This window comes from Ornithorhynchus anatinus, chromosome 3 (genome assembly GCF_004115215.2).
Source record: "Ornithorhynchus anatinus isolate Pmale09 chromosome 3, mOrnAna1.pri.v4, whole genome shotgun sequence".
Taxonomy (NCBI): Eukaryota; Metazoa; Chordata; class Mammalia; order Monotremata; family Ornithorhynchidae; genus Ornithorhynchus; species Ornithorhynchus anatinus.
In genome coordinates, this window is record NC_041730.1 from 3089989 (window position 1) to 3115915 (window position 25927).

At 58.9% G+C, this 25927-nt stretch overlaps 3 protein-coding genes across 3 annotated transcripts in view; all 3 read left to right on the plus strand.

Moving 5' to 3' along the window:
- Window positions 1-13771, plus strand: part of LOC100082253 (mucin-6) — a 51292-nt gene extending 37521 nt beyond the window's left edge. The window contains exons 23-31 of the mRNA XM_039911649.1: window positions 788-898; window positions 1852-2037; window positions 3687-3926; window positions 6226-6382; window positions 7988-8134; window positions 9077-9139; window positions 10326-10361; window positions 12222-12392; window positions 13764-13771. Of these exons, the coding sequence (XP_039767583.1) occupies window positions 788-898; window positions 1852-2037; window positions 3687-3926; window positions 6226-6382; window positions 7988-8134; window positions 9077-9139; window positions 10326-10361; window positions 12222-12392; window positions 13764-13771 (1119 nt within the window). The remainder of the gene's footprint in view (window positions 1-787; window positions 899-1851; window positions 2038-3686; window positions 3927-6225; window positions 6383-7987; window positions 8135-9076; window positions 9140-10325; window positions 10362-12221; window positions 12393-13763) is intronic.
- A 2490-nt stretch (window positions 13772-16261) lies between these two features.
- On the plus strand, window positions 16262-20223 carry LOC120638298 (mucin-2-like). Its single transcript, XM_039911650.1, has 3 exons — window positions 16262-16328; window positions 16503-19814; window positions 20084-20223. The coding sequence occupies exons 1-3, from the start codon at window positions 16262-16264 to the stop codon at window positions 20221-20223; spliced, it is 3519 nt and encodes a 1172-aa protein (XP_039767584.1).
- Window positions 20224-22601: 2378 nt separating this feature from the next.
- On the plus strand, window positions 22602-23317 carry LOC120638299 (leucine-rich repeat extensin-like protein 3; the record flags this gene model as incomplete). The annotated part of the gene is made up of 1 exon (XM_039911651.1): window positions 22602-23317. A coding segment is annotated over one exon (657 nt), but the record flags the coding sequence as incomplete, so codon positions are not given.
- Window positions 23318-25927: the final 2610 nt, after the last annotated feature.

Consider the following 25927-nt stretch of genomic DNA (forward strand, 5'->3'; position numbering starts at 1 on the left):
GAATCGCGGGATAGCACAGGGGATGAACCAGAGGCCCACAGGAAAGCATAGGATGTGACACACAGTAAGCACTAAACAAATACCACAATTATTATTATCCTCACCCCCAGACTGCACGTCCCCCCGTCTGCTGTTTCCAGAGTCCAGGGGCCCCACACACCCTGACCTTAACTCCAACCTTCCTTGATTACCCCTTCCTTCTCCTTCCTCTTGGCTCCCTGCTGGACAGGCTTACACGGGAAACTGCAGTGGCTGGCCCTCCACTTTCACATCAGACACTCCTCACCATCTAAAGCACTCAACGATCTTGCCTCCTTCTACCTCACCTTGCTACTCTTTTACTCCAACCCAGCCCTCAGACTCCACTCCTCTAATGCCAATCTACTCACTATACCTCGATCTCATCTATCTCACCTCTGGCCTGGAACACCCTCCCTCCTCAAATCGGACAGACAATGACTCTCCCCCGCTTCAAAGCCTTACCGAAGGCCCATTTCTTCCAAGAAGCCTCCCCTGAATAAGGCCTCCTTTCCTCTTCTTCCACTCCCTTCTGTGCCACCCTGACTCGCTCTTTTCATTCATCCCCCCTCACAGCCCCACAATACTTATGTCCATATCTGTCATTTATTTATTTCTAGTAATATCGGTCTCCTCCTCTAGACTGTAAGCTCATTGTGGGCAGGGAATGTGCCTGTTCTATTGTATTCTCCCAAGCGCTTAAATGCAGTGTTTTGTACACATTAAGCGTTCAATAAATACGACTAACTGCCTGGCTTCTCACCCTCAGGACGGATGCAGCCTCAACCACTCCCACTCCAACTTCAAGATCATAACGGAGAACGTGATCTGTGGGAAGTCGGGGGTCACTTGCTCCCGGGCCATCAAGATCAGCCTTGGCGTGAGGATGGGGGTGGCCCACTAGGGGAGGGAGAGAACTGGGGCGGCGGGGACCAGTGGTTTTTCTCTCAGGGGCTGGAGAACTGAGAGGTGAACCGGGATGTCCTGGGGGGTCCCGGGGGGGGGGGGGGGGGTCCCGGGCTGTCAACGGAGAGAAAACATGTGGGGCGACTCCAGGACTGGAACAGAAGTGTGCTGTGTCACTCCACCTAACCCAGCCCCTGCTCCCAGCCTTTGGTTCCATCTCCGACAGGACAGGAGGGATCCAGGACAGTGTGCTGGTCCTCCCTCTGGTCTCCCTCCTCGTGGTTAGGGTTGGACAGTAAACATCCCTGATTCTCCCCAGTGACCCAGCATAGACCATCCTACATCTCTGACTCTCTCTACATCCCAGACTCTCTCTAGTGATCCAGCACAGACCATCCAACCCTTCCGACTCTTCTTTCACTGTGCCAGTCTCTCCCCCAGTCACCTAGCAGGGATCATCCCACACCCCCGATTCTCCCCTCTCCATCCCAGACTCTCTTCAGTGACCCAGCACAGACCATCCCCAACCCCTGACTCTCCCTTCTCCACCACTGACTCTCCCCCAGTGACCCAACATGGACCATCCAACACCCCTGACTCTCTCTTCTCCATCCCTGAATCTCCTCCAGTGACCCAGCACAGACTCTCCAACAACCCCTCACTCTTCCCTCTCCATCCCCGACTCACTCAAGTGACCCAGCATGGACCATCCACACCCCCTGACTCTCCCCTCTCCATCCCTGACTCTAGTCCCCCAGTGACCCACTGTGAACTTGCTCCCATTCTATGACGCAGCTGCTGCTAAGCTCAATGATGTTCACTCTCCACTCTTCCGTGGCTGCCCAATGCCAACTCGGCGTCTTGTTCAGCTAGGCTTGGGGCACCCGGAGGGTGGGAGAGCTGAGGGCGCATCCTGGGTCCCCGCAGGGTCTGTTGGTGGTGCTGTCAGATGCCACGTATGCCATATCGGGGGAGAACCCCCAGGTGCAGCTCCAGGTGAGGAAGAACGCCCTGCATCTCATGTTCGACATCGTCATCCCTGGGAAGTTCAACATGACCCTCGTCTGGAACAAGCACATGAACGTCTTCATCAAGATTTTCCGGGCATCCCAGGTACCTCCATGCTTCCTCCTCCTCATGGCCTTCCTCCCCCTGTCCTTTCCTTTCCTCCTGCCCTTTTTCTCTTCCTCCTTTTCTCCCCATTCTTATTATCTGGCTTCTGCTTCTCCTCTTTCCCCTCCTTCCTGTCCTCTTTCTCTTCCTCCTTTTCTCCCCTGTTCTTGTTCTCTGGTTTCTCCTCCTTCTCCTCTTCATGACCTTTCTCCCCTTGTCCTTTTCACCCTTTCTGTCCTTTTCCTCCCTTATTCCTTCCTCTTCCTCTTCCTCCTCCTCTTCTTTCTCCCACTGTCCTTCCCCTACCTCCAGTCCTCTTTCTCTTCTTCCTTGTCTCCCCTGTTCTTGTTCTCTGGTTCTCCTCCTTCTCCTCTTCATGACCTTTCTCCCCCATCCTTTTTTTCCTTTCTGTCTTTTCCCTCCCTTATTTTTTCCTCTTCCTCCTCCTCTCCTTTCTCCCCCATCCTTCCCTTCTCTCCTGTCCTCTTTCTCTTCCTCCTTTTCTCCCCTGTTCTTATTCTCTGGCTCCTCTTCCACCTCTATTCCTCTTCCTCCTCCTTCCCTGCCTTTCTCCCCAATCCTTTCCCTCCCTCCTGTCTCTGAGAAGCAGCACATAGTGGACAGAGTCTGTGCCTAGGAGTCAGGGGGTCATGGGTTCTAATCCCGGCTCTGCCGCTTTTTTGCTGTGTGACCTTGGGCAAGCCACTTCACTTTTCTGGGTCTCAATTACCTCATCTGTAAAATGGGGGTTAAGATTGTGAGCCCCATGCAGGACAGGGACTGTGTCCAACCCAATTTGCTTGTATCCATCCCGGCACTGGCACACAGTGAGCCCTTAACAAATACCACAAATATTATTATTAATTCTCTTCCTCCTTTTCTCCTCTGTTCCTTGTCTCTGGCCTCCTTCTCCACCTTCTCTTCTTCAACCTCCTCTCCCTCACCCCCCACCTTCCTCAATGCCGGACTAGTGCCAGGGTCACCATGTCCCAAACTAAAGCTCTACCAGTTGTCCCAAACTTCCTGTCCCGAAATTATGAGGTCATTGCACATGACCAAGGCCTATTGGCACAGAAAGCTCAGATCTTATGGGCACAGGGTAGTTGGGCATAGATTTGATGGGAAAGGGCCTGATGGCTACAGATTTTATGGGTATGAGGCTGATGGGCACAGAGTTTATGGATATGGGGCTGGCGGGATCAGAGCTGATGGGCATAGAATGGATGGGCATGGAGCTGGCGGACACAGAATTGATGGTTGCGGGGCTGACTGGCGACCACAGGGTGGATGGGCACGGGCTGGCAGGCACAGAGTTGATGGGCATGGGGCCGACTGGTAGATCCAGAGCTGATGGATCACAGAGATGAGGGTGTGGGGCTGGTGGATGTGGCACAGGGTTGATGGATGCAGGGCTGACTGGCAGGCTTAGAGCTGATGGACACAGAGCTGGTGGGTACAGGGTGGAAATGGAAGGGGGTGGAGGGCACAGAGTTGATGGGCATGGGGCTTGCTTGACAGATCCATAGCTGACGGGCACAGAGTTGAGGGTGGGGGCTGGTGGACATAGAAGTAATGGACACCGGGTTGATGGGCACGGGGCTGATGTGGTCACTGAGCTCCGGCCTGGCATCTCCTGGGATGGTTTCCAGGGCCCCCTGTGCGGCCTGTGCGGGAACTACAATGGGAACATGAGAGACGATTACGAGACGCGCAGCAAGTACGTGGCGTCCAGCGAGCTGGAGTTCGTCAACTCGTGGAAGGAGAACCCTCTCTGCGGAGACGTCAGCTTCGTGCTGGACCCCTGCAGCCAGAACCCCTACCGCAAGGCCTGGGCCGAGAAGAAGTGCGCCATCATCAACAGCCACACCTTCGCCGCCTGCCACAGCAAGGTGCCGACACCCCTGGAAACCGCAGACCCCTGAACCACCGGAACCCCAGACTTCCAAATCACTGGAAACCTAGACCCCTGAATCCTGGTCTCCTGGAATCCCAGACCCCAGATCCTGGACCCCCAGACCCCCAGGTTGCTTGATCTCCGGAGTCCCGGATCCCTGAACCCCATATCCACAAACTCCAGCCTCAGGACCCTCAGACTGGGGACCAGGGGTCTGAGGACCCCCAGATCAGTGGATCTCCGAACCCCCCAGACCCATAAGTCCCAGACCTCCAAATCATCAGAACCCCAGATGTCTTGGATCTGAGAAGCAGCAAGGCTCAGTGGAAAAAGCAGGGGCTTAGGAGTCAGAGGTCATGGGTTCTAATCCTGGCTCAGCCACCTGTCAGCTGTGTGACTTTGGGCAAGTCACTTGACTTCTCGATGCCTCAGTTACCTCATCTGTAAAATGGTGATTAAGACTGTGAGCCTCATGTGGGACAATCTAATTACCCTATATCTCCCCCAGTGCTTAGAACAGTGCTCGGCACTTAGGAAGTGCTTAACAAATACCAATATTATCATTATTATTATTATTATTATTATTATTATTGGACCTCAGAGCCCTGGACCCCTAGAATCCCGGACCCCAGGCCCCCAGAATGCTGGATCTTCAGACCCCTGTACCACAGTCCACTGGAACCCCAGACTTTCAAATTTCCAGATACCCAGACTCCCGGACCCTTGAGGCCTGGACCACGGAAACTCCAGACCCCGGGCCCCCAGAATGCTGGATCCCCAGAGCCCCACATCCCCAAACCCCAGACCCCCAGATTGGGAACCAGGTGGCTGAGGACCACCAGAACATTAGATCCTCAGGCCTCTGTTCCCCCAAACCCTGAACCCCAGACCCCCAGATTGCTGGATTCCCAGACCCCCAGAGCGCTGAATCTCCCAAAATCCCAGATTCTTTGAGTCCGATAACCCCATACCCCAAACCTCAGACCCCCAGATTGGAGACCAGGGGGCTGAGGTCCATCAGGACACTAGATCTCCAGAACTCTGGACCCCCAGATAATAATAATTATGGCACTTACTAAGCACTTACTATGTGCCAAGCACAGTTCTAAGCACTGAGGTAGACACAAATTAATCCGGTTGGACACAGTCCCTGTCTCCCCAGGGACTCACACTCTAAATCCCCATTTTACAGATGAGGTAACTGAGGCCCAGAGAAGTGAAGCAACTTGCTCAAGGTCACCCAGCAGACATGTGGCAGATCTGGGATTAGAACCCAGATCCTTCTGACTCCCAGACCCGGACTATATACACTACACCATGCTGCTTCCCAAAACCTAAACCCCAGGCCCCCTGAACCTCAGAACCCCATACCCTCAGATCCCAAACCCTGGACCCTAGGCTCCCAAACCACAGAACCCACCCCCCCATCCAAACCCCTAACTCAGCTCCCACACTTGCCTCCCAGTTCTACTTGACCTCCAAACTCCTCAAGGTACCCAGCCAGAACCCCACAACCCCCCAGCCTTCCCAGGACCCCCTGAACCTGTACCCCACCCCTACATTCCATTAAGGGAGTTGGGCAGGAGTCAGAGGGACTGCAGGATCCAGTAACAGTTTAGGGTCTGGGGGCTGCATGTTTGGAGGTGGAAGGGCAGGAGATATCTGATAGCAAGGGGTTGAGAAGCAGCGTGCCTCAGTGGCAAGAGCCCGGGCTTGGGAGTCAGAGGTTATGGGTTCTGATCCCAGCTCTGCCACTTGTCTGCTGTGTGACTGTGGGCAAGTCACTTCACTTCTCTGTGCCTCAGTTTCCTCATCTGTAAAAATGGGGATGTAAACTGCGAGCCCAATGTGGGACAACCTGATTACCTTGTATTAACCCCAGTGCTTAGAACAGTGCTTGGCACAAAGTAAGTACTTAACAAATACCATCATTATCATTATTACTATTATTATTACTGTGTCCAGAACACTGGACTGAAACCTTAGGAGATTGCAATAAAGTCAGTAGATGGGACTCCTGCCCTCAAGGAGCATTCAGTCTACTGCGTGCAGAGCACTGTGCTGGGAAGAGCAGCAGTCCACTGGATGTGAAGAGGCAGGGGGATCATGGTGGGAGGGATGTTGGCATGGCAGCAGGTCAGCTGCAGTGAGAGAGACAAGAGCAAGGGCCAGGTTGTCAGTTGGCTTGAGAGTAGCCAAAGAGTGCAAGCCGGGTGTGGTGAGAATGGAGCGGGGATAGTTGGAGGAGTGGGCAGTGGTCATCGATGGCCCGTGGACATGCCCGCCTCCTGCAGGTGTACCGCATGCCCTACTATGACGCCTGTGTGCGCGACACCTGTGGGTGCGACTCGGGCGGAGATTGCGAGTGTCTGTGTGATGCCGTGGCTGCCTACGCCAAGGCCTGTCTGGACGCCGGTGTCTGCGTGGACTGGAGGTCCCCCGACTTCTGCCGTGAGTGTCCATGCCCCCCCGGGGCCGGGGGAGGGAGAGGAGGGTGACTCTGGATGGGTCCACAGGGACCTCTGGTGGGAGGACTCCTGGGAGAGAGAACGCATCCACTGGCGATGCTTTTTCAGGCAAATGGCGGGATTGGGTGACAGCCTTATTAGGATTGCAAAGGGAACCAATTGACACCATTTAAAGTTCACCAGTTACTAGAAACTGACTTTAAGCAGGGGAGAAGGGTTCCCCGTGAGGTGCCCGAGACCGCTGGTGAACAGTGAAGAAACGAGTGAGGAGGAGCAGTGGACGTATACCTCATAGATTGTGAGCTCCCACGGGTTGTGTAATACTCACTTGTGACTTTTCTCCCAGTGCTCGGTATAGTGAACTGCACCCAGTAAGAGCTTACTAAGTATCAGTCTTACTGCTGTTACTACATGGGAGGCTTTAGGAGGCTTTTGTACCTTCCGTGTGCCTTTTTATGGCATCTGTCCAGCACTTACAATGTGCCAGGGGCTGTAATAATAATAATGTTGGTATTTGTTAAGCGCTTACTATGTGCCGAGCACTGTTCTAAGCGCTGGGGTAGACACAGGGGAATCAGGTTGTCCCACGTGGGGCTCACCATCTTAATCCCCATTTTACAGATGAGGTAACTGAGTTACAGAGAAGTTAAGTGACTTGCCCACAGTCACACAGCTGACAAGTGGCAGAGCTGGGATTCGAATCCATGACCTCTGACTCCAAAGCCCGGGCTCTTTCCAATAAGCCACGCTGCTGTACTAAGCACTGGGGTAGATACAAGCTAACCAGGTTAGAAACAGTGCATGTTCATTCATTCATTCATTCATTCAATCATATTATTGAGTGCTTACTGTGTGCAGAGCACTGTATTAAACGCTTGGAAAGTACAATTCGGTAACAGATAGAGACAATCCCTACCCAACAGCGGGCTCAGGGTCTAGACGGGGAGACAGACAACAAAGCAAAACAAGTAGCCATGTCCCAGATAAGGCTCACGGTCTTAATCCCAGTTTTACAGAGGAGATAACCGAGGCCCGGAGAAGTGAAGTGACTTGCCTAAGGGCGCCCACAGACAAGTGGCAGCACCGGAATTAGAACCCAGGTCCTTCTGGCTCCCAGACCCAGGCTTTATCCACCAAGCTATGCGGCTTCTCATGACCTTCACCCGGTGTGACAGAAGCCATGTGCTCCTGTAGTGGCCAGGTCCCTGGTGGACATCGAGGCCCGGGGGAGGCCAGGTCAGTCAATCATATTTATTGAGCGCTTACTGTGTGCAGAGCACTGTACTAAGCCCTTGGGAAAATGCAATAGAACAATAAACAGGCACATTCCCTGCCTACAACGAGTTTACAGTCTAGAGGGGAAGTCTGGGTCCCTGATAGAGGTTGGATCCCCAGTGGAGGCCGAGTCCCTTAAGAAGGTCATTCTGGGGGGGTCTGAAGGTAGCTGAGGGGAGCAGGCCAAGCTCTGCCGACCCCCTGGGTCCCCAGCTTCCTCCCAGTAATGGTTAAGTGCTTACTCTGTGCCCAGCACTGTACTGAATGCAGGGCATTTTCTCTCTGGCTCTCCGCCTCCACCCCTGCTCCATAGCCCTTTACTGCGACTTCTACAACACCCACCGGCCGGTGAGCGGGTCGGGCGGCTACCAGTACACCAGCGACGTGAACTGCACATGGCATTACCAGCCCTGCCTCTGCCCATTCCAGCTGCTGAACCCCAGCTACGTCAACATCGAGGGTCAGTCCGGGGCCTGGGTGGGCACCCTGTGGGAAGGTGGGGGTGGATCGGGGCGGATCAGGGGCAGATGAGGGCTGGATCGGGGGTCGGAGGGAGGTGGACGGGGCAGATGAGGGCAGACCAGGAGCAGACAGGGGTGGGAGGAGGCAGATGAGGGGTGGACCGGAAGTGAACGGGTGGATGGGGAGGATGAGGGTGGACACGGGGAAGATGGGGGTGGACCGGGAGTGGATGAGGGGTGGATGGAACCGAATGAAGGTGGATGGAGGGTGGAAAGGGGTGGTTGAGGGTGGACTGGGGGAATATGGGGCTGGATGAGGGTGGACAGTGGACATGCTCAGGGTGGACTGGGGGCAGATGAGGGGTGGACGGGGGCATATGAGAGTGGACTCGGTGATGGCAGGGGATGGACTGGGGGTGGATGGGGCCAGATGAAGGTGGACAGGAGGCAGACGGGGGGTGGACAGGGGCAGGTAGGGGTTGGTTGGAGAGTGACTGGGAGTGCAAAGGGTAGAAAGAGGAGGTGGGCAGCCAGGGGGATGACAGAAATTAGACACTCCATGTCCACCCTCACCCACTCACTGCCATGTCACATCCCCGGGATTCCAAGAGGGACCGTTAATGAATTAAGGGATGGACAATGGCAACAGGAGAGCCATCCACCGCTCACTCTGTGCTGGACGCTGTGATAGGAGCGAGAGGACTAGGCCTGCCCCTCCCTCTGTCCATTCCCCTGAGGTTTGTGGTCACAGGGGGAGGTGGGCAGAGGCAGGAGCTGAGCCCCAGTTTACAGAGGAGGACACAGAGGTCCAGAGAGGTTCGGGGGACTCACTTATGGTCACACAGCAGGCCGGGAGTGCAGTCCGTCCCCAGGGGAGTGTGTGGAGGGGAGGGCCTCACTCAGGTGTTGGTCTATCTGTCCATCCCCCATCCCCACCCCAGGCTGCTACAACTGCACCCCTGACAAATACTTCGACCATGAAGAAGGGAGGTGTCGGCCTTGTCGTAAGTGGATGTCCACCCTCTCCCTCTGCGTGCAGATCCAGGACACAGGACCCAGAACCCAGGACCCGGGACCCAGAACTCAGTACACAGGATCCATTATATAGAACACAAAACCCAAGACCCAGCACTCAAAAACAGTACACAGAACTGAGAGCACAAAACACAGGACCCAGGACCCAGAACACAGAACACAGTACATAGAACCGATAACACAGAACACAAGACCCAGAACACAGAACCCAGGACACAGAACCCAGGACACAGAACACAAGGCCCAGAACCCATGACCCAAGACCCAAAACCCAGTGCACAGGACCAAACTCAGAATAATGATGGTATTTTTTAAGTGCTTACTATGTGCCAGGCAATGTACTAAGCGCTGACCCAGAACACAGTTTACAGAATCCAGGACCCAGAACCCAGAACACGTACACAACACCTAGAACTCAGGACCCAGAACCGTGGGCCCTCTGTGGGATAGGGACTATGTCCAAACTGGTTACCTTGTATGTACCCCATCATTTAGAACTGGGCTTGGCACATAGTAAGCACTTCAGTTCCATAATTAATTAATTAGAAACCACCAGTCCTAGGATCTCGGGCTGGGGTTGGGGGTCCTCTTAGGAGGGCTGGAGTCTAGGGAGCTCCCCAACCCCCAGCAGAGACCATCCTTTCTCCTCCCAGGTTCCCAGAGGAGCACTTCCCAACCTCAGCTCACCTTCCCCCAAGGCCCTCTCCCCAAAGCCTGGGGTTTCCCAAGAGCTTCGATTCCCCCAGAACACCCTCACCCCCATTGCCTCTGGGACTGGGTCATTCTCCCCATTTTACAGATAGAGAAACTGAGGCCCAGAGGGATTCAATGACTTGCCCAGGGTCCCACAAGCAGAGCAGGGACAGAGCTGGGACCCCCGGCTCCCAACTTCCAGCCCCCAAACCTCTTTCCACTACGTCGCCCGGCCTCTTATATCTGTTTTACCAATGGGGAAAGCAAGGCCCAGAGAGGTTCAGTAACTTTCCCCGAGGGCACAGGGCAGGTTTCGGGGACTCGAACCCAGGTCTTCTGACTCGCAGCAGTCCTCTCTATAGCCCAGAGAGGGGACCCAATTAGAGATGAGCGGAAGAGGTGGGGGCTGGGGCTGGGGGAGGGGCCTGGGGCTGGTAACACAATCTATCCTTTCCCTTTCAGCTACGGTGCCCACCACCCCAATTCCAGAAACGACGGGTGAGTCCCTTACCACACTGCTCATGTCACGCTGCCCCGACCCTGCTTCTTTCACTCTGCCCTCCATCCTCTTCTCCTCCCCAGCTTCGGCATCATTCATATATTGAGTCCCTTCTGTGGGTAGTGTATTGTACTGAGCACCTACCAGAGGCAGAGCACTGTGTTGGACACCTACTGTGAGCAGGAGCTGTACTAGGTGCCTGTCGCGGGCATGGGGCTGTAGCCTTTGCAGAATGTTCTGAGCGGGTAGGACTAGACCTTGTGGGAGGAACTGGGGATCACCGGGGCCAGGATGCAGGGAGTGAGGAGGAGGAGGGCGAGGGGCAGCACGCTGAGAGCTGAAATGATCACAGCGGGACCACCAACCACCGGATGTTTCTAGGGTCCCCACTGGACCCATCCCCATCGTGGGTATCCCGGTCAAGTCTTACCACCGTGGGCACGGCCCCAGGAGTCCCCATACTTCCTCTCGTTCACCCCACACATCCTATCCGTTACCGAGACCTGTCGGCTTCACCTTTACAATATCGCCAAGATCCGCCCTTTCCTCTCCACCCAAACGGCTACCTTACTGCTATGGGCTCTCGTGATATCCCGGCTAGACTACTGTGTCGGCCTTCTCTCCGATCTCCCTTCCTCCTCTCTCACCCCGCTCCGGTCTATTCTTCACTCCGCCGCCCGGCTCATCTTCCTGCAGAAACGCTCTGGGCCTGTCACTTCCCTTTTTAAACACCTCCAGTGGTTGCCTATCGACCTCCGCTCCAAACAAAAACTCTTCACTCTAGGCTTCGAGGCGCTATGTCACCTTGCCCCTTCCTACCTCTCCTCCCTTCACTCTTTCCACCGCCCACCCCGCACACTCCGCTCCTCCGCCGCCCACCTCCTCACCGTCCCTCAGTCTCACCTATCCCGCCGTCGACCCCTGGGCCACGTCCTCCCGCGGTCCTGGAACGCCCTCCCTCCTCACCTCCGCCAGGCTAATTCTCTTCCCCTCTTCAAAACCCTACTTAAAACTCACCTCCTCCAAGAGGCCTTCCCAGACTAAGCTCCCCTTCTCCCTCTACTTCCTCTACCGCCCCCCCTTCACCTCTCCGCAGCTTAACCCTCTTTTCCCCTCATCTCCCTCTGCTCCTCCCCCTCTCCCTTCCCATCCCCTCAGCACTGTACTCGTCCACTCAACTGTATATATTTCCATTACCCTATTTATTTTGTTAATGAAATGTACATCGCCTCGATTCTATTTAGTTGCCATTGTTTTTATGAAATGTTCTTCCCCTTGACTCTATTTATCGCCACTGTTCTTGTCTGTCTCCCCCGATTAGACCGTAAGCCCATCAAACGGCAGGGACCGTCTCTATCTGTTGCCCACTTGTTCATTCCAAGCGCTTAGTACAGTGCTCTGCACATAGTAAGCGCTCAATAAATACTATTGAATGAATGAATACCTGGATCAGCTCTGACCCCCAGCTCACCTTAGGCATTTTATTCATTCATTTATTCAATCGTATTTATCGAGTGCTTACTGTGTGCAGAGCACTGTACTAAGCACTTGGAAAGTACAATACAGCAGTAGAGACAATCCCTGCCCACAATGGCTTACAGTCTAGAGCGGGGGAGACGGACATCAAAACAAATGAACAGGCATCAGTAGAAATAAGGCCCCAGAGGGCAGAACCCAGGCGTCCCCATCTCCGGGCCTGCTCTGACCCCCAGCTCGCCATGAGGGGTGGTGGTCCTGGAAAGCCCCTGCGAGAGGGGAAGGAGAGGAAGCCAAGGGACCCAGGAGACCTCCCTCCCCGACCCCCCCAGCACCTCCTGTCTAAGGCCGACGCTCACTGACCCATCTCCTTCCCGCCCCAGCTCCCCAGACCACCGCCGCCGGGACCACCCCCACTCCGGCCACGACGGTCCAGACGCTGGCCACTGCCCAGCCCACGTCCTCGGGGCTGACCAAGCCGACAGCGGCCCCCACGCAAAGCCCGACCCTCAGGCCGTCGTCGACCCCCCCCACCTTGCCGCCCCCTCCGTCAGGTGAGCCCCCGCTACCACCCTCTTGGGGGTTGGGACCCCCTTGCCCCACCCTCATCTGTCTGGTGGCCACTGTAAATAATAATAATAATGATGGTGGTGGTATTCCTTAAGTGCTTACTATGCACCAAGCACCGTTCTAAGCGCTGGAGTAGATATAAGGTAATCAGTTTGTCCCACGTGGGGCTCACAGTCTTCATCCCCATTTTACAGATGAGGGAACTGAGGCTCAGAGAAGTTAAGTGGATTGCCCAAGGTCACATGGCAGACAGTCGGCGGAGCTGGGATTAGAACCCACATCCTCTGACTCCCAAGCCCGGGCTCTTTCCGCTAAGCCACGCTACTTCTCACCCAGTAAATCCAGACAGCGTCTCTGTCCGCGGGAGGAGACCCACCAATCAGTGGTATTTATTGAGCGCTTACTGTGTGCAGAACACTGTACTGAGCACCTGGGAGAGGACAATACAACAGAATTGGTAGACATGTTGCCTGCCCACAAGGAGCTTCCAGTCTAGAGGAGAACCAGGAAGGGAGAGGAGTAGCTCACAGGCCCCATAGTTAGACAATCGATGGTATTTATTGAGTGCTTACCGTGTAAGGAGCACTGTACTAAGTGCTTGGGAGAGAATATCATACCACAGAGTTGGTAGACACATTCCTTCAAGCTTCCAGTCTGGAGGAGAACCAGGGTGAGCAAGACCCCACCAATGAGTCAATTAGTCAATCCATGGTATTCATTGAGTGCCTACTGTGTGCAGAACAGTCAGTCAATCGTTATTTATTGAGTGCTCATTATGTGCAGAGCATTGTACTAGGCGCTTGGGAGAGGACAATAGAACAATATAAAAGATACATTCCCTGCCCACAACAAGTTTCCAGGCTAGAGGAGAAACAGGGCGGGAAAGAAGCGGGTTCAAAGGCTCTATCGATTAGCAGTAGAGAAGCAGCGTGGCTTAGTGGCAAGAGCCCGGCCTCGGGAGTCAGAGGACGTGGGTTCTAATCCTGACTCCGCCACTTGTCTACTGTGTGATGTTGAGCAAGCCACTTTGCTTCTCTGTGCTTCAAGTACCTCATCTGTAAAATGGGGATGAAGTCTCTGAGCCCCACGTGGGACAACCTGATTACCTTATATCTACCCCAGCACTTAGAACAGGGCTTGGTACATAGTAAGCGCTTAGTAAATACCATAATTATTAATATTATTACTCTTAGATCAATTGATTAGTGTATTTATTGAGCACTTACTCTGTGCTGAGAACTGTACTAAGCGCTTGGGAGAGTACAGTTCAACAAAGTTGGTAAATACATTCCTAGTCAGTCCCTAACATTAGCCATCACCTCTGTCCAAAGCCCACCCGCCATTGAGGCCCCCAGGAGTCTAGGTATAGCCAGGCACTGGGAAGATTCTGCAGGGGCAAATCAAGCGATTAGTACAGTGCTCAAATGCTTAGTATGGTGCTCTGCACACAGTAAGAGCTCAATAAATATGATTGAATGAATAATTCTATCAATCAGTCGACAGTGCTTAGCTGTTGTGTGTGCAGAGCACTGTGCTGAGCATTTAGAAGAGTGAAAGAGCATTAGTAGACATGATCCCTGCCCTCGAGGAGCATCCAGTCTACTGTGCGCGGGGCACTATCTTGAGCGGTTGGGAGAGTATATTGGTAGACACGGTCCCCAGAGCTTCCAGTCTATTATGTGCAGAGCACTGCGCTGAGCCCTTGGGAGAGGACAACAGTCAGTAGACCTGCCCCCCGCCCTCCCAGAGCTCCCAGTCTAGCAGGGACGATGGATAGCGAAGTTAACGAGGGGTCCCGGGCTTTTCCTCCGTGCAGAAACCCCGCCCCCAGCCACGGCATCGGTCACTCCGTCCACCACCACTGGGCCCCAGGGAACCACCAGCACGCGGGGCCCCACCGTGACCAGGGCCACCACCACCACGGCGGGCACGGCCCCGCACAGCTCGGCCACCACATCCACCGTGCAGACCACGCCGAGGACTACCGCCTCGCCCACCCCACCGCCGCTCTGGGACACCTCCACCTCTCCGTCCCGCCCTCCCAGCCCTTCTCCGGGGGAGACGCCCTCGGGTGAGTTTCCCATCTTCCCTCACTCCCGGGGGCCGTGATGCCACTGCCTTCGTGGTAACAGTAGCCACTGGGCGTTGACTTGGTGCCTACTGTAGGCCAAGAGCTGTGCTGAGCGCTGGGGTAGATGGGATGTTTGTTTTTCTTTTTTTATGGAATTTGTTAAGCACTTACTATGTGCCAGGCACTGGGATAGATACACTTAATCAGGTTGGACACTGTCCTTCTCCCACACGCGGCTCACGGTCTTCTGGGGAAGCAGCATGGCCTAGTGGCAAGAGCAGGGGCTTGGGAGTCAGAGGACATGGGTTCTAATCCCGACTGTGCCACCTGTCTGCATCGTGACCTTGGGCAAATCACTTCATTTCTCTGTGTCTCAGTTCCCTCATCTGGAAAAAGGGGATTTAGATTGTGAGCCCCATGTGGGCCATGGACCAGTCTTATAAATCTACCCCTGCGCTTGTCACATAGTAAAGCTCCTAACAAATACCATGGGGGAAAAAAAAAGATGGGGAAACGGCAGCCCAGAGAGGTTAGGCAACTGGCCCCCACGTCTCAAAGCAGGCTGGGAGCAGAGGCAGGATTAGAACAAGGGTCTCCCGACTGTCCATCACATTACGCTTTCCGCTAGGCCATGCTGCATGTGAGAAAACTTCTCTGATTTACAGACTTAGAACTTCTCTTGTGCTGCCCGTGTTGGATGGACCTTCCGGGTCAGAGAAAGTGCTCAGCGGCTGGGACCGGGGGGACTGGGGGTTGGGGGACCGGGGTTCTAATCGCCTGTGGCCTGGCCTGATCTTCCTCCCCTCTCTAGCCTTCCTCGTCCCCATCTGTAAAATGGGAAGGGGGTAGATGGAGAATCCTGTGTGGGACAGGGATCTCACCCCTCCCAACACTCGGCACATAGTGAGCACTAGATCAGTGCTCAGTCACTGGAGTAACTGGCTGTTGAAGCCCAAGGGGTTCACCCAAGCCCCCAGAACTTCCAGCTCTGAACTACGAGTCATGGTAGATACTTGCTTCCGGACCCCGGGGATGGGGGTAACCACGCGGCCTCTCTCCGCCCCCCCTTCTCCACCCCCAAATCCTCCCACCGCTCCCCGCGCCGGGACTGGGGAGCCCCTGGAGAGTGCTCAGGGGAGCACTCGGGACCCCGGGGGACAGGAGTATGGTGACCCCACTCTTAGCCAGTGGGGATGGGGTTGGGGTAGGTCCATCCAGGTGGGAAGCGAGGGAGGAAAAGAGGTCTAAATGGGCAAGTGGCAGTGGATTCTGGGAAAAACTCTGGTTCACTGGGGGGCCCGTTGGACACTAGTCGGGATTAGACTTGGGTGCGAGGGGTGAGGTGAAATACGGTGACTGAGGAAGGGACATCTCATGGAAAATGCCACGTGTGTGATTGAGGGGGCATATGGAAAGGACCATGTGTGAGGATCGGAGGAGCAAGTTGGAAAGTAACTAGTGGAGTGGGGGGTTGCAGGGAGCAATTTGGAAAGTATCATGTGTGTGGATGCGTGGGGAGCAATTTGGAAATTGCAATGTGTGGGAAGAGGGAGCAATTTGGAAAGAACCGTATGTGTGGGAAGGGGAGCAATTTGGAGAGTACCATACAGATGGGCGAGGGAGCATTTTGGAGAGTATCGTGTGTGGGGGTGGGGAGACTATGGAAAGTGTCAAGTCTGTGTTGGGAGGAGAAAAGTATCAAGGGCAGTCACGGGGAGTATGTTGAAAATTCCTTGACTGTGGGGGGAGGGCTTGGGGTGGGGACGATGTGGAAAGTGCCATATGGGGGTGTTTGGGAGTGGGGAGTTTGTGGAAAGTGCCATGTACATGGAGGGGGTGCGGGAGTCAGGCAGGAAAGGCTTTTGGAGGGGAGGGGGGTGTAGAGATGACATTTTGGGTGATCTGTCTCCCACAGCCACAAGCCCGAGCGACGTGACGAGAACGAACCCCACGATGCAACCAAGCCTGACTCCAGGCTGGTCGAGCCCCACCCCCTCATCCCTCCCCGTGTCCTCCCCCACAGTCCCCGGACCCACTGGTCAGCCCACAGCCTCTTCGGCCACCACCCCGCCCAGGTCCACCAGTGAGGGACCCCACCCTTCCACCCCACCCCTGACCACCCCGGGCACCCCCACCGTGGGGCCGACGACCGGCTCGGGTCCACCCGAGCCCACGTCCACCAAGGGGACGCCCACAGCCGGACCCTCCAACCCCACCACCGGCCCCTTCAGCACCCAAAGGACCCCGGGGACCTCGGACACACTCCCTCCGCAATCTGACCGGACGGCCACTAGTCCCGGGACCGGATCACTGCCGTTTCCTTACAGTTCAGGCCCACCCTCCACGGAATATCCCACAAGCCCTCAGGGCACCATCAACTCCGGGCCGCCCACGGCCTCGGTCACTTCTACCTCCCATCTGACCTTGTCTCCTTCTGGGTCTCCCCACACCTCCTCCACCACAGTGTCCATCCTTACAACCACTGGTCCCACCATTTCCACGCCCCGGGGCACCCCCACCCTCACCCCACCTGTCACCACCGTTCTGCCACCCTCTCCTTCATCAGGGGTCTCTGGCTCGCCCTTCCCCACCCCTCCGTCCACCTCTGCCGTGACCACCACCCCGCAGGGCTCTTCCACCCCTGGCTCGGCCCCGGCCACCACCCGGTCCACCACTGGATGGAACCCGGGCCCTACCTTCTCTGGGACCACATCGTCCCACCCTGGTCTCAGCACAACCTCCTCCACAACCCAGTCCATCAGCAGTCCAGAAACACCCCCATTCTCAGCCAACACTGTCGAGACGACCCGTCCATCTTCTACCCAGTCTACCACGACCCCCAGCAGCTCCAGCTCTGGGCCTCCATCTCCCCCAACCGCTACAACCCCCACCCACATGTCGCACATAACCTTGTCCCCCTCTGGGTCTCCCAGCAGCCCCCACACCTTTTCCACCACAGTGTCCATCCCTACAACCACCGGTCCCACCGTTTCCACACCGCGGGGCACCCCCACCCTCAACCCACCCGCCAGCACCTCCCTGCAGCCCCCTCCACCTACAGGGATCACTGGTTCCCCTTTCCCACCTCCTCTGTCCACCTCTGCAGTGACCACCACCCCGCAGGGCTTTTCTACTCCTGGGTCAGCCCCGACCACCACCCGGTCCACCACTGGATGGACCATGGGCCCCACCTTCTCCAGCACCACATCGTCTCACCCTGGTCTCAGCACAACTTCCTCCACTGAAACACGGCCCAGTCCTGAAACACCCCCAGGTTCGGGCACCCCAACCAAGACCACCCGTCCGCCTTCTACCCAGTCCACCACGACCCCCAGGAGCTCCAGCTCTGGGCCACCATCTCTCCCAACCGCTACAATGTCCACTCACACGTTACACACCACCCTGTCACCCTCTGGGTCTCCCGGTAGCCCCCACACTTTCTCCAGCACAGTGTCCATCCCTACAACCACCGGTCCAACCATTTCCACGCCACCGAGCACCCCCACCCTCACCCCACCCGTCACCACCTCCACTCTGCCGCCTCCTACTTCATCGGGGGTCTCTGGATCTCCCTTGTCGACCTCTCTGTCCAGCACTATGATGACCACCTCCCCGCTGTGCACGTCCACCACTGCCTCAACCCCAGCCACCACCTACTACACCACGGTCACCACCGTCTCCGGGACCACATCGTCCCACCCTGGTCTCAGTCCAACCTCTTCCACCGCCCCGCCCACCGGCACTAGACCCGGTCCAGAAACACCCCCGGGCTCGGCCAGCACGGCCAAGACCACCCGTCCACCTTCTACCAGGTCCACCACGATCCCCAAGAGCTCCAGCTCCTGGACACCCTCTTCCTCAATTGCCACAACGTCCAGACACACGTTTCACACAACCCTGTCCCCTTCGGGGTCTCCCGGCAGCCCCCACACCTCCTCCACCACAGTGTCCGGCCTTACAAACACTGGTCCCACCACTTCCACACCACAGGGCACACCCACACTCGCCCCACCCGCCACCACCGCCACCGTGGCGCCCCCAACTTCATCGGGGGTCACTGGCTCCCCTTTCCCGACGCCTCTGTCCACTTCCGCCGTGACCGCCACCCCGCCGGGCTCCCCCACCCCCGGCTCGGCTCCCACCACTACCCGGTCCACCACTGGACGGGTCACGGGCACTGTCTCTGGCACCACGTCGTCCCTCCCTGTTCTCAGAACAACTTCTTCTACTGCCCTGCCCACGGGCACTAGGCCCAGTCCAGAAACACCTCCAGGCTCGGCCAGCACGGCCAAGACCACCCGTCCACTTTCAACCCAGTCCACCTCGACGTCTGGCAGCCCCAGTTCCAGGCCATCTTCCCTATCTACCACAACCCCCATCCACACATCGCACACAACCTTGTCCCCCTCGGGGTCTCCCGGCAGCCCCCACACCTCTTCCATCACAGTGTCCATCCCTTCAACCACTGGCTCCACCATTTCCACACCACAGGGCACACCCACACTCACCCCACCCGCCACCACCACCACCGTGTCGCCCTCAACTTCATCAGCGGTCCCTGGCTCCCCCTTCCCCACGCCTCTGTCCACCACCGAGGTGAGCGCCACCCCACAGGGCTCTTCCACTCCCGCCTCGGCCCCGGCCACCACCCGTTCCACCACTGGACGGACCACGGGCCCCACAATCTCAGGGATCACATCGTCCCACCCTGGTCTCGGCCCAACTTTCACCACTGCCCCGTCCACCGGTACTAGGCCCACTCCAGAAACACCTCCGGGTTCAGCCAGCACAGCTAAAACTTCCCGTCCACCTTTCACGCAGTCCACCACAACATTCAACAGCTCCAGCTCTGAGCCACCCTCTCCTCTGACCACCACTACATCTCCCCACACGTTGCATACGACCCTGCCCCCCTCTGGGTCTCCCGGCAGCCCCCACACCTCTTCCACCACAGTGTCCGGCCCTACAACCACCGGGCCCACCATTTCCACACCCCGGGGCACCCCCACCCTCAACCCACCCGCCACCACCACCACCTCCCTGCCGCCTTCTACTTCATCGGGGGTCTCTATCTCGCCCTTCCCCACCCCTCTGTCCACCTCTGCCATGACCACCACCCCGCAGGGCTCCTCCACCCCCGGCTCGGCCCCGGTCACCACCCGGTCCACCACTGGACGGACCACGGGCACCATCTCTGGCACAACATCGTCCCACCCTGGTCTCAGCACAACTTCCTCCACGGGCACTTGGCCCACTCCAGAAACACCCCCGGGTTCGTCCAGCACAGCCAAGACCACCCGCCCACCTTCTACCCACTCCACTGTCATCCCCAACAGTCCCAGCTCCGGCTCACCATCTTCACCCTCCCCCACAACGCTCACCTACACGTCGCACACAACCTTGTCCCCCTCTTGGTCTCCTGGCAGCTCCCATACCTATTCCACCACAGTATCCAGCCGTCCCACCATTTCCACACCCCGAGGCACCCCCACCCTCAACTCACCCGCCACCACCACCTCCCTGCCACCCCTTTCATCAACAGGGGTCACTGGCTCCCCCTTCCCCACCCCTCTGTCCACCTCTACCGCGACGGCCACCCCGCAGGGCTCCTCCACTCCCGGCTCAGCTTCAGCCACCACCCGGTCCACCACTGCACGGACCACGGGCCCCACCATCTCTGGGACCACATCGTCCCACCCTGGTCTCAGCACAGCGTCCTCCACTGCCCCGCCCACCGGCACTAGGCCCAGTCCAGAAACACCCCCGGGCTCGACCAGCACAGCCAAGACCACCCATCCACCTTCAACTCAGTTCACCACGACCCTCAAGAGCTCCAGCTCCGGACCACCATCTCCCCCAACCGCTACAACATCCACCCACACGTCGCACACAACCTTGTCCCCCTCTGGGTCTCCCAGCAGCCCCCACACCTCTTCCACCACAGTATCCGGCCCTACAACCACCGGTCCCACCATTTCCACGCCCCGAGGAACCCCCACCCTCAACCCACCCGCCACCACCACCTCCCTGCCACCGCCTTCATCAACAGGGGTCACTGGCTCCCCCTTCCCCACCCCTCTGTCCACCTCTACCGCGACGGCCACCCCACAGGGCTCCTCCACTCCCGGCTCGGCTTCAGCCACCACCCGGACCACCACTGGACGGACCACGGGCCCCACCATCTCTGGGACCACATCGTCCCAACCTGGTCTCAGCACAACGTCCTCCACCGCCCTGCCCACCGGCACTAGGCCCAGTCCAGAAACACCCCCGGGTTCGGCCAGCACAGCCAAGACCACCCGTTCACCTTCTACCCAGTCCACCACGACCCCCAAGAGCTCCAGCTCCGGACCACCATCTCCCCCAACCGCGACAACATCCACCCACACGTCACACACAACCGTGTCCCCGTCTGGGTCTCCCGGCAGCCCCCACACCTCTTCCACCACAGTGTCCGGCCCTACAACCACCGGGCCCACCATTTCCACACCCCGGGGCACCCCCACCCTCAGCCCACCCGCCACCACCACCTCCCTGACACCACCTTCATCAACAGGGGTCACTGGCTCCCCCTTCCCCACCCCTCTGTCCACCTCTGCCGTGACGGCCACCCAGCAGGGCTCCTCCACTCCCGGCTCAGCTTCAGCCACCACCCGGTCCACCACTGGACGGACCATGGGCCCCACCATCTCTGGGACCACATCATCCCACCTTGGTCTCAGCACAACGTCCTCCACCGCCCCGCCCACCGGCACTAGGCCCAGTCCAGAAACACCCCCGGCCTCGGCCAGCACAGCCAAGACCACCCGTTCACCTTCTACCCGGTCCACCACGACCCCCAAAAGCTCCAGCTCCGGACCACCATCTCCCCCAACCGCTACAACATCCACCCACACGTCGCACACAACCTTGTCCCCCTCTGGGTCTCCCGGCAGCCCCCACACCTCTTCCACCACAGTATCCGGCCCTACAACCACCAGTCCCACCATTTCCACACCCCGGGGCACCCCCACGCTCAACCCACCCGCCACCACCACCACCTTCCTCCCACCCCCTTCATCAACAAGGGTCACTGGCTCCCCCTTCCCCACCCCTCTGTCCACCTCTACCGTGACGGCCACCCCGCAGGGCTCCTCCACTCCCGGCTCGGCTTCAGCCACCACCCGGTCCACCACTGCACGGACCATGGGCCCCACCATCTCTGGAACCACATCGTCCCAACCTGGTCTCAGCACAACCTCTTCCACCGCCCCAACCACCGGCACTAGGCCCAGTCCAGAAACACCCCTGGGTTCGGCCAGCACAGCCAAGACCACCCGTCCACCTTCTACCCGGTCCACCACGACCCCCAAAAGCTCCAGCTCCGGACCACCATCTCCCCCAACCGCTACAACATCCACCCACACGTCGCACATAACCTTGTCCTCCTCTGGGTCTCCCGGCAGCCCCCACACCTCTTCCACCACAGTATCCGGCCCTACAACCACCGGGCCCATCATTTCCACACCCCGGGGCACCCCCACCCTCAACCCACCCGCCACCACCACCTCCCTGCCACCGCCTTCATCAACAGGGGTCACTGGCTCCCCCTTCCCCACCCCTCTGTCCACCTCTGCCGTGACCGCCACCCAGCAGGGCTCCACTCCCGGCTCGGCTTCAGCCACCACCCGGTCCACCACTGGACGGACCACGGGCCCCACCATCTCTGGGACCACATCGTCCCACCCTGGTCTCAGCACAACTTCCTCCACGGGCACTTGGCCCACTCCAGAAACTCCCCCGGGTTCATCCAGTACAACCAAGGCCACCCGCCCACCTTCTACCCACTCCACCGTCATCCCCAACAGTCCCAGCTCCGGTTCACCATCTTCACCCTCCCCCGCAACGCCCACCTACACGTCGCACACAACCTTGTCCCCCTCTGGGTCTCCCGGCAGCCCCCACACCTCTTCCACCACAGTGTCCGGCCCTACGACCACCGGGCCCACCATTTCCACGCCCCGGGCCACCCCCACCCTCAACCCACCCACCACCACCACCACCTTCCTCCCGCCCCCTTCATCAACAAGGGTCACTGGCTCCCCCTTCCCCACCCCTTTGTCCACCTCTACCGTGACGGCCACCCCGCAGGGCTCCTCCACTCCCGGCTCGGCTTCAGCCACCACCCGGTCCACCACTGCACGGACCACAGGCCCCACCATTTCTGGGACCACATCCTCCCCCCCCGGCCTCACCACTTCCTCCACTACCCCATCCACCGGCACTACGTCCAGTCCAGGCTCCCACAGCACCGCCAAGACCACCCAGCTCCGGTCCACCCAGTCGACAACCATTCCCTCCTCCTCCTCCACCGGCGCATCACCGCACACAGCCTCTCCGTCCTCCTCCACCACGGCCACGGGTCAGCTCACCAACTCCACCACCGGCACAGCCCCCACAGGACCTCCTGGGACGCCCCCGCCATCTTCTCCCGCCACCACCACCACCTTCCCATCCTCCATGTCCACTGGTGTTCCCGACTCACAGAGCACAACTCCACCCCCCTCCGCTTCCTCACCGCCCCCCACGGCCCAGAGCTCCACCACGGTCACCGGCTCCACCTCCCCATCTCCCACCAGAAGCCCCCTCACACGATCAACAACCTCCCAGCCCGTGTCCACCTCCATCGGATCCACGGCTCAGCCAACGGCCACAACATCCGGCCCCTCCACCCCCTACGGCTCCACCACTCCCACTGAGACCACCCCTCCGCCAGCCACTCGATCCACCACCACCGTGACCCCCAGCAGCCCCGGCTCTGGGCCGCCACCCTCCCCATCGGCCACAACGTCCACCCACTCGTCGCACACGACCCCGTCCCCCTCTGGGTCTCCCGGCAGCCCCCACACCTCTTCCACCACAGTGTCCGGCCCTACAACCACCAGTCCCACCATTTCCACGCCCCGGGGCACCCCCACCCTCAACCCACCCGCCACCATCACCACCTCCCTGCCGCTCCCTTCATCAACAGGAGTCACTGGCTCCCCTTCCCCCTCTCCTCTTTCCACCACTGCCATTACCGCCACCCCGCAGGGCTCCTCCACCCTCGGGACGGCTTCAGCCACCACCCGGTCCACCACTGGACGGACCACGACCCCCACCATCTCCGAGACCACATCGTCCCAGCCAGGACTCAGCACAGCTTCCTCCACCGGCACTAGGCCCACTCCAGGAACACCCCCGGGTTCAGCCAACACAGCCAAGACGACCCGTCCACCTTCTACTCAGTCCACCACGACCCCCAGGAGCTCCAGCTCTGGGCCATCTTCCCCAACCGCTACAACACCCACCCACACGTCGCACACAACCCTGTCCCCCTCTGGGTCTCCCGGCAGCCCCCACACCTCTTCCACCACAGTGTCCGGCCCCACGACCACTCGTCCCACCATTTCCACACCCCGGGGCACACCCACCCTCCACCCACCCGCCCCTACCACCACTTCCCTCCCTCCCCCTTCATCAACAGGGGTCACCGGCTCCCCTTTCCCCACGCCTCCGTCCACCCCCGGCTCGGCCTCCACCGCCACCCGGTCCACCACTGCACGGACCACGGGTCCCACCATCTCCAGGACCACATCGTCCCACCCTGGTCTCAGCACAACTTCTTCCACGGGCACTCGGCCCAGTCCAGGAACACCCCCGGGTTCAGCCAGCACAACCGAGACCACCCGTCCACCTTCTACCCAGTCCACCACCAACACCAACGGTCCCAACTCCGGGTCACCATCTTCACCCTCCCCCGCAACGTCCACCTACACGTCGCACACAACCTTGTCCCCCTCTGGGTCTCCCGGCAGCCCCCACACCTCTTCCACCACTGTGTCCATCCCTACAAACACTGGTCCCACCATTTCCACACCACGGGGCACCCCCACCCTCACCCCACCCCCAACTTCATCAGGTGTCACTGGCTCCCCCTTCCCCACCCCTCTGTCCACCTCTGCCGTGACGGCCACCCAGCAGGGCTCCTCCACTCCCGGCTCGGCTCCTGCCACCACCCGGTCCACCACCGGCGCCACCGTCTCCTGGACCACATCGGCCCACTCTGGTCTCAGCACAACTTCCTCTAACAACCCGTCCACCGGCACAACGACCAGTCCGGAAACCCCTCCGGGTTCGGCCATCACCTCCAAGACGACCCGTCCACCTCACACCCAGTCCACCACGAGGCCCGTTGGCCCTAGCTCCGGATCACCCTCTTCATCATCCCCCACAGCATCCACCCACACGTCGCACACAACCCTGTCCCCCTCGGGGTCTCCCGGCAGCTCTTCCACCACAGTGTCCATCCCTACAACCACCGGTCCAACCATTTCCACGCCACCGGGCACCCCCACCCTCACCCCACCCGCCACCACCTCCACTCTGCCGCCTCCTACTTCATCGGGGGTCTCTGGATCTCCCTTGTCGACCTCTCTGTCCAGCACTATGATGACCACCCCCCCGCTGTGCACGTCCACCACTGCCTCAACCCCAGCCACCACCTACTACACCACGGTCACCACCGTCTCCGGGACCACATCGTCCCACCCTGGTCTCAGTCCAACCTCCTCCACCGCCCCGCCCACCGGCACTAGACCCGGTCCAGAAACACCCCCGGGCTCGGCCAGCACGGCCCAGACCACCCGTCCACCTTCTACCCGGTCCACCACGACCCTCAAGAGCTCCAGCTCTGGACCACCATCTTCCCCATCTGCAACAAGTCCCACCCACACGTGGCACACGACCCTGCCCCCCTCTGGGTCTCCCGGCAGCCCCCACACCTCTTCCACCACAGCTTCCAACCCTACAACCACTGGTCCGACGACTTCCACACCCCGGGGCACCTCCACACTCTCCCCACCCGCCACCACCCTGTCGCCCCTTACTTCATCGGGGGTCACTGGTTCCTCCTTCCCCACCCCTCTGTCCACCTCTGCCGTGACCGCCACCCAGCAGGGCTCCACTCCCGGCTCAGCTTCAGCCACCACCCGGTCCACCACTGGACGGACCACGGGCCCCACCATCTCTGGGACCACATCGTCCCACCCTGGTCTCAGCACAACTTCCTCCACGGGCACTTGGCCCACTCCAGAAACTCCCCCGGGTTCATCCAGTACAACCAAGACCACCCGCCCACCTTCTACCCACTCCACCGTCATCCCCAACAGTCCCAGCTCCGGTTCACCATCTTCACCCTCCCCCGCAACGCCCACCTACACGTCGCACACAACCTTGTCCCCCTCTGGGTCTCCCGGCAGCCCCCACACCTCTTCCACCACAGTGTCCGGCCCTACGACCACCGGGCCCACCATTTCCACGCCCCGGGGCACCCCCACCCTCAACCCACCCGCCACCACCGCCTCCCTGCCGCCCCCTTCATCAACAGGGGTCACTGGCTCCCCCTTCCCCACCCCTCTGTCCACCTCT

What these genes read in the sequence shown, in the direction of transcription:
- LOC120638298 (XM_039911650.1), top strand. Translation starts at nt 16,262, where the DNA reads ATGGGGGTGTTTGGGAGTGGGGAGTTTGTGGAAAGTGCCATGTACATG. An exon ending in GGAGGGGGTGCGGGAGTCAG is followed by an intron (nt 16,329 to 16,502) that starts GCAGGAAAGGCT and finishes CCTCCCCCACAG; the next exon opens with TCCCCGGACCCACTGGTCAG. An exon ending in CTCCACTGTCATCCCCAACA is followed by an intron (nt 19,815 to 20,083) that starts GTCCCAGCTCCG and finishes GCCACCCCGCAG; the next exon opens with GGCTCCTCCACTCCCGGCTC.